Genomic DNA, 13,580 nt, shown 5'->3' on the forward strand with positions numbered 1-13,580 from the left:
AGACATGATAGAGGTCTATAAAATTATGCATGGTTTGGAGAGAGTGACAGGGAGAGGTTTTTCTCCCTCTCCCATAATACTAGAACACGGGGTCATCTGCTGAAGCTGGAGGGCGAGAGATTCAAAACAGATAAAAGTATTTTTTCACACAACGCATAGTTAAATTGTGGAACTCCCTGCCCCAGGATGTGGTGATGGCTGCCAGCCTGGAGGGCTTTAAGAGGGGAGTGGACATATTCATGGAGAAGAGGGGTATTCATGGCTGTTAGTTAGAAAGGATGCTAGTCATGATGCATCCCTATTCTCTCTAGTATCAGAGGAGCATGCCTATTATATTGGGTGCAGTGGAACACAGGCAGGATGGTGCTGCTGCAGTCGTCTTGTTTGTGGCTTCCTAGAGGCACTTGGTTGGCCACTGCGTGAACAGACTGCTGGACTTGATGGGCCTTGGTCTGATCCAGCAGGGCCTTTCTTATGTTCTTATGTTATCCAGTTTTCTGTGGGCAGAAACTTGCTTTGTATAGAGAAGTGTTCAATAATATGGAGTCCCCAACCTGTTATTTGAAGTGATTTTGTCAAGACACAGGCTACCAGGCCTGCTGGCCAAACTAGATAAAATACTATCAGAGATTCTGAATAACAATTCCTGGCAAGTTCTTGCTTTCATGGCCACTTTTGTCTGATTCAGAAGGGCTTTTTTGGTCTGTTCATCTTAGTCACGGATGATTGACTGAGATGTGATAATTATGAATCTTCAGAAGTAATCTGACTTATAGTACCCTCCTTGCATGTAGGCTTCCCAGACTCATCTGGCTGGCCACTGCTGGAAACAGGATGCTAGGCTAGATGAACCTTTCCTCTGATCCAGTTGGGTTCCTCTTGTGTTCTTGGGGATATTACCCCTGTTACCCAGACAGGAATAGCTGTAGTTCTCTGTTTACTTGTGTATTTATTGGGAAAACATATATGGCACCTCTCCAGAGACCTGCTTGAGGTGACTTATGATTAAAACCATGGTTGTAAAATACAGCCATTCAAAACAAGCCAAAGCCATGGCATACAAATAGCATAAAACACACATTGAGCAGCCTGAAATGGTATAGATAAACTAATCCTCAAGCCAGAAGCAGGAGATAATATAGCTAAAGAGAGAAAATGCCTGGATCAAAAGGGGTGTTTTAGCTTGGCACCTAAATAAAAGTAAGGTAGATCACCAAGTGAGATTCACAGAGGAGGGCATTCCAGAGTTGAGGTGCCGCCAGTGAAAATGTCCTGTCTCTGGTTGCCACCCATATCACCTCTACAGGAGGGGGCACGAAGAACAGGGCTTTAGATGGTAGCTAAAATGGATTGGGGGTAGTGCCATATGTCAATCAGGTAGGGATTCTGTGAATTTTACCAAAAGCACGTTTGATAGTTAAACATATTGTGTTCAAAGATGTTGATCAGGTGCGCATCAATCACCCGGTCTATTTGCAGTAGAAAAGAGCAAGAGTCCAGTAGCACCTTAAAGACTAACAAAATTTCTGGCAGGGTATGAGCTTTCATGAGTCACAGCTCACTTCTTCAGATACAGCTAGAATGACAATCTAGAATATCTGCAGAAGTGAGCTGTGACTCATGAAAGTTCATACCCTGCCAGAAATGTTGTTTATCTTTAAGGTGCTATTGGACTCTTGTTTTTTTCTACTGCTACAGACATGGCTACCTGTTGTGATGGTCTATTTGGTTCCTGTCAAACAGCCATGAAGCTTATTGTATGGGTTTGCATTGGGTTTTTTTGCAGAACTGTGCCATGTGCTGGTTGAAATCGATTGGCAGCCATTAGCGTCAATGGGGACTACATAGATGAACACCAGAGGGTACAATATTATTAAAACATCACATGGTATATTTCATTTGTTACACAGTAAGGATGGGGGCCAGAAGAACTTAATCAGGCCGTGTGAGAACACTCATGAGTAAAAAGCCACTGTATTGCCTGGTTAGGAAGAAAAGCAGCCAACAACCTGGGGAACTGCCATAAACAGACTGACAAACTGTCAAACGTATCATCAAACACTTGGCTCCCTGTTTGCAACTGGTGAATAGAACATGAACTGAAACAGTGGGCATTCAAGAATCCCTATTAGTGCTCGAGAAGGTCAACTTATTTAGGAACGATTGGATTTACCCCATTACATTCCTTTATTATTCCATAATTTCTCTCTGTGCCTCATTCTACCACTCCTTAATTCTGTATCTAACCCGGGGAATTTGTAAAATTAAATCGACAACAGGAATATGTGCAGTTTGCTACAGATCTCAGTTGTTTCACTCTGGTTGCATTCTCCCCCCCCCCCCCCCATACATACACCTTGTAATATTAAAACAAAAGAACAAAAGCCCATATGATTGCATGATTGCCTCAATTCCATTGCATATGTGGTGTTCTTCTAATTTACATAGTTAAATTGTGGAACTCCCTGCCCCAGGATGGGGTGATGGCTGCCAGCTTGGAAGGCTTTAAGTGGAGAGTGGACATGTTCATGGAGGAGAGGGCTATTCATGGCTACTAGTCAAAATGGATACTAGTCATGATGCATACCTATTCTCTCCAGGATCAGAGGAGCATGCCTATTATATTAGGTGCTTTGGAACACAGGCAGGACAATGCTGCTGCAGTCATCTTGGTTGTGGGCTTCCTAGAGGCACCTGGTGGCCACTGAGTGAACAGACTCCTGGACTTGATGGGCCTTGGTCTTATCCAGCATGGCCTTTCTTATGTTCTTATGCATTGGCAAAACACCACGCAAAATGAATATTGATATGACTGCACGCATCTACATCAATATTTGCTTTTGTGCACTGATAATGTAGAGAGGAAAGCAAACTGGAGGAGTTGACAAATGTGTCAAAATGTGCACGCACCCAAACTCTGCACACAATTTGAAACACAAAGAGGAAGAACAGAGGTTTCTTCATGTCATGATTTCACTTGAGGGGAATGAGGTCAGGTCACTTGGAACTCCAAAATCTGGGGAGAATTTGGATGATCAGCACTTTGCAAGCATCCTCACTCACCTACCCTAAGTCTTGCACTGGAGCAGCAGAAATGCTTGAATTGATCTTTCTGAGTAGCTTTTTATGTTCTTAAGAGAAGCATCAGAATTCAGAAAGTAGAGCACCTGAGTTGACAGCAAATAAATGGTTTATACTCAAACGGTTTCATTTACTTTGTTTCAAAAACTGGGAATAAGACTTGGATAACTGCTGTAAGAAGAATTTCCTGTGTTTATGCAGAGATGAATAAATTTACATTTGGGTAACCTTGGAATAATTTTATACACCTTGAGGTGAAAAGCTGACTTTTTCTCACAATTGCATCTGGTTTCACACATTGCTTAAACTGAATCTCTTTGGTATTGTGCAGCCCAGGAGCTGGCAGAGCACAGTTGCTAAAAGGTCCATTTTTGAAATTCTCACCTTCGTCTTGAACTTGCCATAGGCAACCCATTTTTTCTCAGGCTCAACACTGGGCCCCGTGTGTAATATGGGGGAAATAATGCAAACTAGAGTTGCCAACTCCTGTTTGGGAAATACTAGGAGATTTGGGGATGGAGCCTGGGGAGGGCAAGGTTTGCGAAGGGGAGGGACCTCAACAGGGGATAATGGCAGGCACAGAGTCCTCCAAGGCAGCAGTTTTCCCCAGGGGAACTGATCTCTGCCATCTGGAGATCAACTGGGATTCTGGGAGATCTTCTGCTCCCACCTGGAGGTGGGCAACTCTAATGCAAACTTGCCTTGATAGGGTTGTTGTGAAGATTACAAGACCATGGCTGTGAAGTGCTTTGAATGCTCCGAAACATTCTTTACTTTCTCTTTCATATTATTTCTCTGGTGATGCAGTAACACTGAGACTTCTTTATGCCAAACCAATCAGAAGTTAATAATCCTGCAAAGCTTGTTCCCATCTGATCATTTTCTTGATGGGGAAGGACTGTGGCTCATGGCAGAGTATCTGCTTGGGGGGGGGAGAGGAGGAGGAGGAGGAGGAATTGGTTTTTATATGCCGACTTTCTCTACCACTTAAGGAAGAATCAAACTGGCTTACAATCACCTTACCTTCCCCTCCCCACAACAGACACCCTGCGAGGTAGGTGGGGCTGAGAGAGTGTGACTAGCCCAAGGTCTACCAGCTGGCTTCATGTGTAGGAGTGGGGAAACAAATCCAGTTCACCAGATTAGCCTCCGCTGCTCATGTAGAGGAGTGGGAAATCAAACCCTGTTCTCCAGATCAGAGTCCACTGCTCCAAACCACCTCTCTTAACTACTACACCACGCTAGTTCTCCTAGAAGGTCCCTAGTTCAGTCCTTGGCAACACCAGTAAAAATGAACAGATATTAGGTGATGGGAAAGACCTCAGCCTGAGGCCCAGGAGAGCTGCTATCTGTCCGAGTAGACAATACTTACCTTACCTTGTTGGACAAAATTCATGTCTTCATATGGTTCTGAAGTCTACGCCATCTCATTGCTGGAGTCAAGCAGAGCCATCTGCCATTTCTTCATTGGAATTTAGTATATTATTCTTTTCCAAATTAACCTTTGCTTTCTCTTTCCCAGGGCCGAGCCTGTTCTCTCACGAATCCAGGGAAATCGAAAAAGGGTCATCCTTCCTTCGATTGACAACATCAAGCAGGACACCTTTGAGGTTCAACGATATGAAAATTCAGCCCATGGATACAGTTGGGAGCTGTGGTGCATGTACATCAGCCCTCCGAAGGATTGGTGGGACGCTGGCGATCCTTCATTACCAATCAGGTAAATTGTGGCATTCTTAGGCGTACGAAGTCACTCATGTAAACAAGCAGGTAGAAACTGCAGGTTCTCTAGATCCATGTGGAAGAATTAATTACATGGCTAAGTAGAAAAAGCATCCACCATAATTGGTTGTGTTTATGCGAAGTCTCAGTTAAGAGATTTTGGATTACATTCATGGTTTTATTCGCTTGAGGAAACGATTGCGTTAAAACAAAATACCACAGAGAGGCTTTGTGCATATTAACATTACCTAAGATGTGGAATATGTTATCATCATCTGTAGTTTTTCTGTCATCTGTATTACTCATTGTGAGCTTGAGATGAGATTGGACTGAGATGAAACCGCCAGTGTTTTCCCATGTGAGTATATATGGCCTTATGGTTTTAAACTAGGCCTACTGAATTTTTGGAGGTGCAAGATATCTATAAATATAAAAGGTAAAGGTCCCCTGTGCAAGCACCGGGTCATTCCTGACCCATGGGGTGACGTCACATCCCGACGTTTTCTAGGCAGACTTTGTTTGCGGGGTGGTTTGCCAGTGCCTTCCCCAGTCATCTTCCCTTTACCCCCAGCAAGCTGGGTACTCATTTTACCGACCTGGGAAGGATGGAAGGCTGAGTCAACCTTGAGCCGGCTACCTGAAAGCGACTTACGTCAGGATCGAACTCAGGTTGTGGGCAGAGCTTTTGACTGCAGTACTGCAGCTTACCACTCTGCGCCACGGGGCTCTTAATAGATAGATGTTTATTGTAGTTTACCGTGCTTTGCCATAGTTTACCGTACTTTTCAGCAAAGCAATTTTCATCCAAACCAATATAAATATCAAAGCATAATTTAAAAGGTGGTTGGGGAATAGGGATGCCAACCTCCAGGTACTAGATAAACAACTCACTGATACTGTAAAAGGATGTTACAACCAAACAAACAGTAGTAGGCTACAAAAAGCAAACGCAACAAAGATGTAATGATACACAAGTCAAGGGACTATAAATATATTGCAACTGTAACAAGGACATTAAGTTGCAAAACAAAGCTAAGTAACAAGGGTTACAAAGTGACACGGAACAACTGAGAAGTTGAACAAGTACAAATGTGATACACAGCTAACAGCCAGAAATGCTATAATTCACAAGTTTTTGAGAGCAAACTGTTCATATAATAAGCTCGGCTTGTAGCTGGTCAATTTCATTTCATGAAACAGTAAAACAGTTGTTTCTTGTCGCTTTGTAACCCTTGTTACTTAGCTTTGTTTTGCAACTTATGTCCTTGTTACAGTTGCAGTATATTTATAGTCCCTTGACTTGTGTATCCTTACATCTTTGTTGCATTTGTTTTTTGTAGCCTACTACTGTTTGGTTGTAACCTCCAGGTACTAGCTGGAGATCTCTTGCTGTTGCAACTGATCTCCAGCCGATAGAGATCTGATCACCTGGAGAAAATGGCCGCTTTGGCAATTGGACCCTATGGCATTGAACTCCCTCCCCAGCCCAAACCCCCCCCCTCTTCAGGCTCCACCCAAAAAACAGCCCACCGGTGGCAAAGAAGGACCTGGCAACCCTGTTGGGGAAGGAGTTCTCAATAAGATCTGAGTTTAGCATGACAGCACACCTAGATGCTACTCCCCTTCCTCTGATGGGCTCCGCAATAACGGTTGGCCACACTGGAAGGGGAATTTTTAGTTGGCTGTTTCTATGCTGCCTTTCCAGGCATATTGCCTGCTTAAGACAGCTCACAAATAAAGCATAACATTCGATAACGATTGTCGTAAAATCTTTCAAATCAATTAAACCAGTAAAACAGATAACTTGGGTAACAGCAGAGCATTAAAATGGTATCGCTGAACTGGAGGGATACAATAAGGGTTGCCAGGTCCCCCCTTGCCACCAGCGGGGGCGGGGGGCGAAATAGGGTTGCCATCTCTGGTTTGGGAAACTCCTGGAGATTTGGGGGTTGAGGCTGGGGAGGACAGGGACCTCAGTGGGATATAATGCCATAGAGTCCGCCCTCCAAAGCATCTGTTTTCTTCAGGAGAACTAATCTCTGTAGCCTGCAGATAAGCTGTAATTCTGGGGGATCTCCAGGTCCCACCTGGAGGCTGACATTCCTAGGATAAAGCCTCAATTTCCCTGTGAGACTTCCTTCAGTAAATACATCTTCAGTTGCCTCTAGTGAACTGGAGGACCATTCACATTTGGGGTTACCAAACCTCAAGCTTTGGGCCTGGATAGGGTTGCCAACCTTCAGGTACTAGCTATTACACCTGATCTCCACTCGACAGAGATCGGTTCTCCTGGAGAAAATGGCTGCTTTGGCAATTGGACTCTATGGCATTGAAGTCCCTCCCCAAACCTTGCCCTCCTCAGGCTCCGCCCCAAAAATCTCCAGGTATTTCACAACCTGGAGCTGGCAACCCTAGGCCTGGAGTCCTCCTGGAATTACAGGCTTCAGGTGGAGGTGTGGGGAATCAAACTTGGTTCTCCAGATTAGAGTCCACGGCTCTAAATCATTATACCACACTGGCTGTCTCCCCTGTTTTTTACATTCAAGATTTTCATGAAGACCTATCCATCTCTCCCTAGTTTTCCTTCCTTTTGTTTTCCTACCTTTCCTTTTGTTTCCCTACTTCGAGAGCCAGTATGGTGGAGTGGTTAAGAGCAGTGGTTTGGAGCAGTGGACTCTGATCTGGAGAACCGGGTTTGATTCCCCACTCCTCCACATGAGCGGAGGAGACTCATCTGGTGAACCGGATTAGTTTCCCCACTCCTACACATGAAGCCAGCTGGGTGACCTTGGGCTAGTCACACTCTCTCAGCCCTACCTACCTCACAGGGTCTCTGTTGTGGGGAGGGGGAAGGAAGGTGATTGTAAGCCGGTTTGATTCTTCCTTAAGTGGTAGAGAAAGTCGGCATATAAAAACCAACTCTTCTTCTTCCTTATGTTTTTTTTTTTTACAATTGTAAATCAGCAAGCAAGTTCTTTATTTTTTATTTGTATGGTGCCTAGCAATTTAGAGAATAAAGCTTATTGATTTGAAAATAGCATTGAGAAAAGAGATTCCAAGCACAAGCCTGCCGCTTTGGAGAACTATTAGCTGGGTAAACGTGACGATGCTGGCTGTATTGAGTTGATGAGTGAGAGAAATTCATAGACACATGCCCCGTTTTATACATAATGTGTAACCTGACATAAAATGCCTTTTTGATTATTTTGTCTCATAAACGTGGACTCCAAACTGTATGATTTATGGCAGCGCACTGTTTCTTCCAAAAGAGCCACGGTTGAACTTATTTTTCCTTTTAACTACAAAATGATGCACATTAAACATTTATGGTATGCAAAGCAATCATCTCTTCCCCCATTTTTTAAAAGACCGTTAATCTTTTTGGAGGGGATGTCATGAAGGAGGTGAATCACCGTGGAGGTGATGGGGGAATTGTTTTCCCACCAATATTTGGCAAAAGGAAAAATACTAAAACGCTTGTTTTCAGAGCTGGATTTATGCACAAGCTAAGTTAGGGTCCCTCTGGCAACTGGCAGAGTGTGGAGGGGGGGCTTACTGGCAGCGAGGACAGTCCTAGGGCGGCATTGCTGGCAATGTGGCAGTGGTATTTGGGTGAAAACTCTATGGTAGAAGCCGCTTTTACCATAGAGTTTTTGCCCAGATACCAGAGAATCCTCACCCCTTGACTGCTTCGGGAGTTTGCTTTCATTATGCATGCCTTTTCCAACCGTCAGGAGTCGCCTTGCTCTCCCTGTGTATTTCCTTGCATTTTGCCTGTGTTTTCTGGAGGCTATCTCAGCCAGCATCCAGAAAACGCAGGCAAAACACGTGGAATCACATGGGGAGAGCGAGGCAACCTCTGACGGTTGGGAAAGGCATGCATAGTCAAAGCAAAACCCCAAAGCAGTGGGGAGGGGGGTGACCGTGAGGAAACAGCCATGCACAAAAGGCAGACTCTTCTTCAGAGAGAAAGGCAAACTCCCTTCTGTTCGACTTGGAGTTGGCTTGTTAAATTAGAGGCTTTGTTGGTGAGAGTTCAGAAGCTGAATTTCATCCATTACTCCTCGGAGTTCTCTCCCATCTCTTGATGTTGGTTTTTGGTGTTAAAGCTGCTCAGTTCTTAATGCAATCAAAAATTATGAACAAGGAAAAAACATTTCTAAGCAGATGAACATATGAAGCTGCCTTATACTGAATCAGACCCTGGGTCCATCAACGTCAGTATTGTCTACTCAGACCGGCAGCGGCTCTCCACGGTCTCAGGCAGGGGTCTTTCAAATCACCTACTTGCCTAGTCCCTTTAACTGGAGGTGCCAGGGATTGAACTTGGGACCTTCTGCATGCCAAGCAGATGCTCTACCGCTGAGCCACAGCCCCCGCAGCCCCCCCACCCCGATAATTCTGAACATTGGCAATACTGCTAGCTAGTATTAGCGCTCAGCCAAGTACCTTTTCTGTTTACCCCCATGTATTTTGGATGAAGATAGGTGCTCCTCTTTTATAGGTTATGAGCTTTGAGCTCATCACAGTGGACTGTTAAATTGTCTGCATTTATCATCTCCCGAGGCTGAGATGTGTCTCAAGAATTTCGGAGACCTTTACTTTGACAAATAACTTGACAACCTCCTAAGGAACATAGACGCTTTTCAAATTTGAAATACCACAAGCTGTACTCTGCAGGAATTGATCAACAGTCTAGCTTTCTACATCTACAGCCTAAATATTTAGTGCATCATAAAAATGTTTTTTGGAATCATATCCTGCTCCCACCCTGCCAAAAATAGCAAGAAGGGAGAGCATTCTGCCAGTAGGGTTGCCAGGTCCCTCTTCACCACTGGCGGGAGGTTTGGGGGCAGAGCCTGAGGAGGGCAGGGTTTGGGGAGAGGAGAGACTTCAATTCCGTAGGGTCCAATTGCAAAAGTGACCATTTTCTCCAAGTGAACTGATCTCTATCGCCTGGAGATCAGTTGTAATAGCAGGAGATCTCCAGCTAGTACCTGGAGGTTTGGTAATTCAAAAAAATACAGCTATTGTAGCTAATAAATTGAAAACACACACACACACATATATATATATATCACTACTCGTGAGTAAAATAGGGTGTTGACAATACAGTTTTTTGTATCTTTTGTTACTCGTGAGTGAAATAGGATGTTGACTTACTACTCGTGAGTAAATTAGGGTGTTGACAATAAGTTTTTTTTAATTAAATTTTTATTGTTTTTATTACAAGGCATGGGAAAAGGAAAACGGAAAGGGATAATTTGATTATATTCACTTACATTTCTATTGCACCGGCATACAGACATTCGATGTCATTATATCTATCATAATCTTACTTTTAATTTATTGCTATTACATCGTTCCAATTTTCTAATATTTTCTAATATTGCTTCTAATGTTACCTTTTGATATATTATTAAAAACAATCACCAATATCTTAACAATATTATCTAAAATATGTACTTATGCTCTATCATATATCATAGAAAATAAGGGGGTTTTGTATCTTATGTATTATAACAAAAACTTTTCTTTAACGTTTTGTATTTCAACATAAATAATAATTGCTGCTACATCAGTCAATTATATTATACACTCAACTTGTGTTTTTGAATTTTCATACACAAATCTGTGTTTCTAACATACAATGGATTCAACCATTACAGTTCGTATATGGTAGGTGGGACAGCCTTCTGGTAAGTAGCGCTGTTTCATAATTTTCTTCAGCCACCCTTAGCTGTTTTGTGTCCACTTCCGCTTTGTAGAACAGCAAAGTTGTAATTCAAGCTATTAACATGAAAATATATACAAAAATATCCAAATAAATTCTTCAAAACTCACAACACCTTATATAATACTTACAGTTATCAATTTGTATAAGAATAAGAAAATTATTCTTAAAAATGCTTTTTTAGGATCATGCAGTAGTCTCTGACTAGCTTGTGAAGTCCCAATCTTTTGAATACAGAGGCTTCCTTGCTCATTAATATACCTATGGCACCTTTGACTTAAAGTAATCTTCTTAAAGTGACCCTCATAAAAAACCAGTGTAATCTCATGTTGCGTTTAGCCCATTGGGTTCCAGTGATCTAAGAAGGAAAATGAAGTGGGATTCTTGCTGAGCTAGTATCTTTTCTATGTTAGCTCTTTGATATCTGCGTAGCTTATATTGCCAGATGGCAAAGAAACGAAGATCCGTGTCTGCATGTTTAAATTTTTTTAAATGAGAAACAATGGGTGCTTCCATTATGTTGTTCCTTATGTGGGACAAATGTTCACCAATTCTTATCTTAAGTGGTCTGGTCGTCTGTCCAATGTAAAAAAAAAAAATACAAAAAAAGATACAAAATGTATTGTCAACACCCTATTTTACTCACGAGTAGTAAGTCAACACCCTATTTTACTCATGAGTAGTGATATATATGTGTGTGTTTTCAATTTTGATAGCCATAATAGCTGTATTATTTTTTTAATTGCCAAGCCTTCTACAGCTTAGACATTTTTTTGAGTACCTGGAGGTTGGCAACCCTAGTGTTCAACCTGCAGTAAAATACAAATGCATATGGATACTAATTTAATTAGTATTGATAGATTTAGTACTCCTTTCTTTACATTTTGATAATTTATGGTATATATGGACTGACCAAGCCCTGACCTGGATGGCCCAGGCTAGCCTGATCTCGTCATATCTCAGAAGCTAAGCAGGATCAGCCCTGGTACGTACTGGATGGGAGCCCACCGAGGAATACCAGGGTTGCTGTGCAGAGGAAGGCACTGGCAAACCACCTCTGGTAGTGTCTTGCCATGAAAACCCCAAAAGGGGTTGCCATAAGTCGGCTGCGACTTGAAGGCACTTTACATACATATGGACTGACCAAGTTCCACTTAGTGAGTCTGGCACCCGAGAACTAGAATCTGGCCTTGTCGCTTTGAAAGGGACAAGATGACATTATAGAGTAAGATTGCCTTTTCGGCCAAGGCTGTCATAGTGCTTGTTGGAAGAACAGCTCCAGTGACAGGGATGGTATATTGGAAACATGTTCCATCTGCAAGCTGTCTGTACAGTGAGTTGCTTTTGATGAGGTCATTGAGAGCCTCTGTCTCGGGCCAATTGCCAGGAATCCAATCAAAGAAAAATGGTGCTTCTTCTGAAAATGAACTTTCTCTGGCATTTGGGAAATTGCTCCAATAATCAAGGGGGATTCCTTCAAACTTTTAATTGGTCTGTTCATACATGATAGAGATCAGGGATAGCTTTTTTGTGCAGGGATTGTGTGTGAAGAGATTGAAGGGTGGTGGACTCCCACAGTCTTCTGTGGTGTTTCATTACCCTTAAAGCTCTTGAATGAGGAAATGAGCTGAAAATGATCTGAAATGATCAAGAAAAGCTAACATGGGCAAGTAGGGTTGCCAACTCCATGTTAGGAAATACCTGGAGATTTGGGGGGCAGAGCCTGAGAAGGGTAGGGTTTGGGGAAGGGAGTCCATAGAGTCCAATTGCCAAAGCGACCATTTTCTCCAGGGGAACTGATCTTTGTCACCTGGAGATCAGTTGTAATAGCAGGAGCTCTCCAGCCACCACCTGAAGGTTGGCAACCCTATGGACAAGACAAAGGTTTTGTTATATGCGGATTAGAGGCAATGTTAGATTAGAACACTTCAGTGGATAATCTATTTGATGCCTTTTTTGTCTCAGATTCTAAAAACACCCACAGATGTTGTAAGTTGCCAAAGCAGCCATTTTCTCCAGGTGAGCCAATCACTACGGCTGGAGATCGGTTGTAATAGCAGGAGATCTCCAGCAAGTACCTGGAAGTTGGCAACCCTAGTGAGTGAGGATTTGAATTTGGATCTCCCAGATCCTGGTCCAATATCCTAACCACTTAGGGTTGCCAGCCTCCAGGTACTAGCTGGAGATCTCCTGCTATTACAATTGATCTCCACCTGGAGAAAATGGCCGCTTTGGCAATTGGACTCTATGGCATTGAAGTCCCTCTCCTCCCCAAACCCCGCCCTCCTCAGGCTCCGCCCAAAAACCTCCCGCTAATTGCAAAGAGGGACCTGGCAACCCTATAACCACTCCACCACACTCATTCTCTTATTTTTTTCTAAAATAAAACCTGCTTCCGATTAAATGGAGGACAGCTGTTGAGGAGTATTGCATAATTTACTTTTCTTTGAGGCGCTGCGTCTCCTAAAAAGCTCTGAAATATTTCAATAGTACTTTGCTTTGCAGTTTCAATATACCTGGAGAAGCATATAATATAATTTACAGAAAGAAGGCCAGTCTCCTCTTACACATGGCTGTGTTCATTAATTAGGCCTAGCTGTCCAGGCTGGAGTAAAGAAACAGTGAAGAAATGCACCACAGCAGAGAACAACCAGAGAGAATAATGTCAAATGACCCTAGAAGTAATGTCTGGGGCCTACATGTGGTTATGAGAAACCAATGCTATAGCAGACAAGCATTATCCTCTACTGCGGGTGCCATCTAACAGAATCTGGGTAACGAGAAATACTCTGCTTTTTCGTTATTCAATTGCACATCAATGGTAACAGTAGCTTCAATTCATGAGCTAAAACAGGAATGGGGATTGCCTTCACTCTTGCTAGATCCTTTGCACTGCAGGAGTATGTGTGTTCATTTTACACAGCGAGCATATATGATTAAGACCTCTCATGCATTAGGGCGTAACTATGTGTTATGGTCATAAGAGTATGCTTAGGAGTCTGAGGGCCAAACTAGACATTATGGGTGCCCCAAGTTCCCCTTG

General features: G+C 43.0%; 1 protein-coding gene across 1 annotated transcript in view; it reads left to right on the forward strand.

Moving 5' to 3' along the window:
* GALNT17 (polypeptide N-acetylgalactosaminyltransferase 17) overlaps positions 1 to 13,580 on the forward strand; it is a 234,374-nt gene that overhangs the window by 141,182 nt on the left and 79,612 nt on the right. The window contains exon 5 of the mRNA XM_056865090.1: positions 4,604 to 4,801. Within this exon, the coding sequence (XP_056721068.1) occupies positions 4,604 to 4,801 (198 nt within the window). The remainder of the gene's footprint in view (positions 1 to 4,603; positions 4,802 to 13,580) is intronic.

Source organism: Euleptes europaea, chromosome 19 (genome assembly GCF_029931775.1).
Source record: "Euleptes europaea isolate rEulEur1 chromosome 19, rEulEur1.hap1, whole genome shotgun sequence".
NCBI classification, from domain to species: Eukaryota; Metazoa; Chordata; class Lepidosauria; order Squamata; family Sphaerodactylidae; genus Euleptes; species Euleptes europaea.